At 43.0% G+C, this 6,228-nt stretch overlaps 1 protein-coding gene across 2 annotated transcripts; it reads right to left on the bottom strand.

Annotated features, from left to right (window-relative positions):
* Positions 1–1,036: 1,036 nt before the first annotated feature.
* On the bottom strand, positions 1,037–6,166 carry LOC109920674 (zinc finger protein 271-like). 2 transcript variants are annotated; one of them, XM_048594714.1, is made up of 2 exons: positions 5,479–6,166; positions 1,037–3,292 (listed from the first exon to the last, which is right to left on the bottom strand). In XM_048594714.1, exon 2 carries the CDS (start codon positions 2,759–2,761, stop codon positions 1,658–1,660), a length of 1,104 nt encoding a protein of 367 aa, XP_048450671.1. In that variant the 5' UTR covers positions 2,762–3,292; positions 5,479–6,166; the 3' UTR covers positions 1,037–1,657. The 2 variants fall into 2 exon arrangements, with proteins under 2 accessions (XP_048450671.1, XP_048450672.1); XM_048594715.1 differs by having other exon boundaries at positions 1,037–3,219.
* Between the last annotated feature and the right edge of the window lie 62 nt (positions 6,167–6,228).

The raw sequence follows: 6,228 nt of genomic DNA, 5'->3' as shown, positions 1-6,228 counted from the left end.
CCAGCTCTACACCTTGTTAGCTCTTTCAGCTGGATCTTCTCACACAGCGGTCGATCAATCTTGTTAGAGAGTGATTGGCGACAATGACACTTCAGACATCTGGTGGCTATGAAAGGCTCTAGATAATTGCAACTATTTTTTAATTTTCTTTTCTGACAGGATGACAGAGATAATATCTTGCAGGGAATTGAAAAGACAGGAGACATCTCGACCGAACACACAGAGAACTCTCCATTCACAATCCACAGGATAATATTGAGCTCCCAACACACAAACACACAACTCAATAATAGGAAATCAAAGAAACCAGCAATTTTTGTTCAAAGGATCGAGAGTCGTTATTGCTAAAGAGATGAAAAAAGAGATGCCGAAGCACATTCCACACAAACCATGAAGGAATTGAGTCTATTCTGAGGAAGGTAAGAGAAGTGTTGTACTGGTCAAACATGTGCAAAGAGATGAAGGACCACATCAGCCAGTGCAGTGTTTGTAATGAACATCAAGCGAAACAAGATAAAGAGATGCTCACGACTCATGACAACCCAGACATCCCATGGATGAAGCTTGAAGTAGACCTCTTCACTCTCACTGGAATTGATTATCTCGTCACTGTCACCTACTATTCAGGCAGCAGGGAGTTAGAGCAGCTGAGGTCAGTGACTGCCAGTGAGATTGTAGAATGTCTGAAAGCACACTTCAGTCATCATGACATTCCTGATATTGTGATCAGTGACAATGACCCAATGACCTCAATTCATCAGTGAACGATTCAGACACTTCCTGAATGAATGGGGAATACAATATCATACATCATTTCCACACAAGGTGTTTACAGGCACACCAAATTTGTGAATGTTGATGTGTAAATATAAGTTTTTCTTACTTAGAGAAACATTATGCTTCAAGTGTACTGGAAATGATAAACCCATTGACAGCGAAAGTATCCCAGCCTAGAATGACACTGTCCAATTTATTGTGCACATAACTGTTATGTATGATCCTGAGTATTTCATGAATACACACCATGCTGACAAAATTGGGTGATGAAAAATTATGATTTATTATAGATTATAAATCTATAGAGAAGATTGAAAGAACAGCAGGAAAGCAAAACAATATTCAGCTTACATCAAAAACACAAAGCATTTCAAAATAATTCAAGATCCCTCCCAGAACTGTAATTTAAACTTGGAAGAGGGTATAGTGAACATATAATATTTCTCTGCTCAGAGATTCCAGAGCAAGGGGCATGGCACTAAAATTAAAATGAGGTTGTTCAGAGGCAATATCAGCAAACAGTTCTTCATAAAAAGAGGACTGGGCTTGTGGAACTCTGTCCCACAAAAATCAGTTGTGGCTGAGGGTCAATTGAACCTTTGAACCTGAGATTGATAGGAATATTGTTCACAATGCAATAATAGATTGACAAGAACATGGCAAGTTCTGAGTGGGTTTGTCGATGTCCCATGAGGTCCAACAACTGTGTGAAACCTTCATTACCAAACTTGGATTGACAGGTTTGAGTAGGAAATAGTTTGATTGTGTGAAAGCCTTGTCACAACCATTGTAACTGAAGAGAACTTTGTGCATATCCTGTGTGTCCCAGGAGGTTCAAAGATGTTAGAAAAGCTTTGTCGCAAACCTTACACTTGAAAGGTTACTCTCTTGTGTGGATTCTCCAATGAAGCAGGAGATTTGATGACCTTGAGAATGATTTGTCACACACCTCGCACGTGAATGGTTTCTCCCCTGTGTGAATGCATTGGTGGACACGGAGGGTCGATGACGTTGAGAATGATTTGCCACACACATCGCACTTATATGGCTTCTCCCCCGTGTGAATGCGTTGGTGTACACGGAGGTTTGATGACTCTGAGAATGATTTGTCACACACCTCACATGTGAATGGTTTCTCCCCTGTGTGAATGCGGTGGTGCACAAGGAGGAGCGACGATGTCGAGAATAATTTATCACACACCTCGCACTTGAATGGTTTCTTCCCTGTGTGCAGCCTCTGATGGACCAGGAGGTTTGATGACCTTGAGAAAGTTCTGTCGCACACCTCGCACCTGAATGGTTTCTCCCCAGTGTGAACGCGATGATGGACAAGCAGCTGTGATAGTGTTGAGAACAATTTGTCACATACTTCACATGTGAATGGTTTCTCACCTGTGTGAACGCGTTGATGTCCACGGAGGTTTGATGAGTCTGAGAATGATTTGTCACACACCTTGCACACGAATGGCTTCTCCCCTGTGTGAGTGCGTTGGTGCCTGCACAGACTCGATGAATCCGAGAATGATTTCTCACATACCTCACATGTGAACAGTTTCTCCCCTGTGTGAATACGTTTGTGTCCATGGAGGTGTGATGATGATGAGAATGATTTGTCACAGACCTCACATGTGAATGGCTTCTCCCCTGTATGAATGCGTTGGTGTTTACGGAGGTTCGATACGTCTAAGAATGATTTGTCACACACCATACACTTGAACGGTTTCTCTCCTGTGTGAATCCGTTGGTGTACACGTAGGTTTGATAAAATCGAGAACGATTTATCACACACCTCGCACGTGAATGGTTTCTGCCCTGTGTGAATTCTCTGGTGCCTCAGCAGTTGGGAAGAAGAGGTGAAAGCCTTCTCACAAACCTTACACCTGAAGGGTTTCTCCCCTGTGTGAATCATTTGGTGTGCCAGGAGCCTTGTAGAAGTCACAAAAGATTTAGCACAAACCACACACTTGAATGGTTTGTCTTCCATGGAGCTGTCTTTGTGTTAATAGTCGTTGTTACAACTTGGTTGTCATGAGATTTTATGAACCTGTGGAGCCCTTCTCACACGCAAACAGCCTCTCACCTTCAGGAATGAGTTAGAGGTCCCTCAGGCTCGATGAATGATTGAAACTCTCACCCACTGAGTCCATTCACACTTCTTCCCAGCCTCACCCTGATATCACCCACTGCCGAACCTTCTGAAAGGTTGGTTCTGATGGAAGGCTTCACATTACTGACTAGTTCCAGATCTGATGATATGTCGAAGCTCCTCTGACTTAACCAATCTCCAGATGATGGTTTCACTGCCCAACCTCCTCCGGTTCAGCAATGCTGTGAAGGGACTGGATGTCTTCCCACAGCTGTGCAGTTGTACCTTTGATGAGGGTCAGGATCTATCTGCAGCGTCTATCCTCTTTGTGTTCTCCGGCGTAGTACGATGCACTCCTTTTGTGAAACAGGAAGAGGAAATGTAATTTTCTCCAATTCCCTCATCTCTGCTGAAGAAATTTTGGATTTGCTGAAAACATTCAGAAATAAAACATGAGAACTTTCAGCTTATCCTAAAAAACCCAAATATTGTCCTTCAGGGTGGGAAACCTACAACAAACTGCCTGGTCAGTTCTACACAACATGGTTGACCCTGAACTGCCCTTTAAAGTGACTGGGCAAATAATGATAAACGATCACTACAAAGTCCAAGAACAAGAGGAAAATCAGAGAGAGATTTGGATAATCCGTCAGAATCTCAGAATAGATGAAGCTGATCAAAGCCCCATGAAATCTGTTAAGTCTCTCTTTCCAAGGTATGAGGATAAGTCCCCAAGTGAAGGAAAGATGCCTCACAGACTGGTCAAGTAGTAGTGATAATCACTGCATCAGATCAATCTGGGAACATCCCAGACTCCTCCATCGCTATCCCTGGATGTATCCCATTTGATGAGCAGGTGGGGAAGTCCTCAATATTGAGTCCATGGAATCTCATGGCTTCAGGTCAACAAGGAAAACTGTCACTCCCGTCCCAACTGATGAAGGTATATTTGTGGCAGGATGAAGCAAAAAGCAGTGTATTATCTAAATGGTGAGAGACTGCAGAGCTCTGAGTTAGAGGAATCTGGGTTTCCTCATGCATGAAGTGCAAAAGGTTCCTCTGCAGGCACATTGAGTAATTTGGAAAGGTAACAGACCATTATCATTCATCATGATAGGAAATGAATGCTAAAGTAGGGAGGTTATGCTTCAGTTATACAGTACACTGGGAAGATCACATATGGTGTCCTCTGCACGGAATTGATCACATTATTTAAGGAAGGATGTAAACGTGTTGGAAGCAGTTCAGACCAAATATTACCAGACATATACTGGAATGGATAGGTTTTCTTAGGAGAAAAGATTGGACAAACTGGGCTTGTCTCTGCTAGAGTTTAGAAGAAGTGGTGATTTGATTTGAAGCATACAGGGTCCTGATGACTCTTGGCAGGGTGGATGTGAAGAGGGCGTTTTCTCTTGTCAGAGGATCTAAAACTGGAGGACACTGTTTGAAAACATTTGGGAGAATTATCTTTAATACAGAAGGTCTTTGGAACTCTCTTGCAAAAGGTGATGCAAGTCCTTGAATATTTTTAATATGTGGAGGTGTTGGTGTTGGACTGGAGTGGACAAAGTCAGAGGTCACACGACACCAGGTTATTTTAAATCACAAGCTTTGAGAGCGCTGCTCCATCATCAGGTGAAGTCCAGACTAGACTAGATAAGGATGGCAGTATCCTTCCCTAAAGGAGATTAGTGAACCAGATAGACTTTTCCTGACTATCAGCAATGGATTCATGGTCATCGTTAGATTCTAAATTACAGATATTTATTGAATTCAAATTCCACCATGGCGGAATTTGAATTCAGCTCCCCAGAACATTATCCGGGTCTCTGGTTTAACAGTACAGTGATAACACCATTCAGCTATTGTCTCCCCTGTGATGGTTATCTGGGGATGTGGGCATGTGGAGAAAACTGATGCTATCATTGAAAGCTGGAGCAGGCTGTAAAGGCTGAGGAGCTAACTTTTTTTATTCATTCACAGGATGTGGGCAGCATTGGCTAGGCCAGCATTCAGTCCCTCCCTAATTAAGAATCAACCACATTGTTGTGGATCTGTGGAGTCACATGTAGGCCAGACCAGGTAAGGAAGGCAGATATTTGGGCTTTCCTGACAACCGACAATGGTTTCATGGTTATCATTATACTTTAAATTCCAGAGTTTTATTGAATGTCACTATCTACGAGAGGTGGGAACTGAACCGGGTCCCATAATATTACCTTTGTCTCTGGACTAGTAGTCCAATGATGATAACACTGAGCTTCACCTCTTTCCTAATTTATATATTCACTATGAAAGTCATCACCAGGGAAGCAACCTAAGGACAGATCCCAAAACTGGGTGTCCATAAGATGCGATGAGCAATCAGCAGCAGCAGGATTGTATTCCACCACAATCTCACAGACCCGGCACAGCTCTCATTCCAGGATTATCCTTAAACCAGTGGACAGAAATGTCAGGAGCAGCACCGGGGACACCGTGGAGTCCAGGTTTGAGCCAAATGGATGTAGTACAGAAGACTACATGCAGACTAAACACCAAGAACAGCAGGTAATAAACAGAGCTAAACAGTCCCACAATCAACAGACCAAAGCTCGGTCATCCTACCGCACCTTGTTGAAAACTGTGGACAACCAGTCCAGGAACAGGAGAAGGCAGCTCCATTCACAGCCACGTTGGATCCAGCACATGAGAATGAGACACAATTTTAAACTGTCTTTGGGAAAAAACATCAAGTGGATGATCAAACCCAGCCTCTTGCTGAAGTGCTGGGAGAACTCCTCTACAAACCACTTCAACTTTCCCCAGTATCGAGGAGGCTCATATCAGGAGCGTATTATGAATATGAAGCTTACAAGACTATTATGTTTTAAACTTTCTTTTTAACATAAGGAAAAACACAATACCCCAGAAACAGGGGCACAAAGAAATTGTGGAACTCTGCCCAGGGGCAAGTTAAGGAGTCTGGTTACCATCAGGATATGTTGGGACTTTCTGAGCAAAATGCAAAGTTATCACACCTGAAAACAAAGGCAAGAGCATTTTGGGTTATCTGTACAGACTTTCTGTCTGTAATCTCAGACACAGTCAGGTCTAAGGGAGAGCCTAAGGACGGCAGCCAGTATAGTCACTGGAGACAAGAGGGTGTCCTTTCTGTGGGCTGTGAGGCAGAATGTGGGAGGGAACATGGTCTCTGTTTGAAGAGATACATCCTGTGACAATCTAAAGTCTCCTGAAAATTTCCCCTGTGGAAGTCAGGAAAGAAATTGCTAGAGGTTAGCAGTCGGTTCAGAACTTCTTGAGAAATTCAGAAACATAGCTTTTGACAATCACTTGAAGCAAGAATTCACTGAAACAGGGAG

Source organism: Rhincodon typus, unplaced genomic scaffold (assembly GCF_021869965.1).
Source record: "Rhincodon typus isolate 14 unplaced genomic scaffold, sRhiTyp1.1 hic_rhity00013474, whole genome shotgun sequence".
Taxonomy (NCBI): Eukaryota; Metazoa; Chordata; class Chondrichthyes; order Orectolobiformes; family Rhincodontidae; genus Rhincodon; species Rhincodon typus.
The sequence above is the reverse complement of the archived record's forward strand: the minus strand, read 5'-3'. Positions and strand labels throughout refer to the sequence as shown.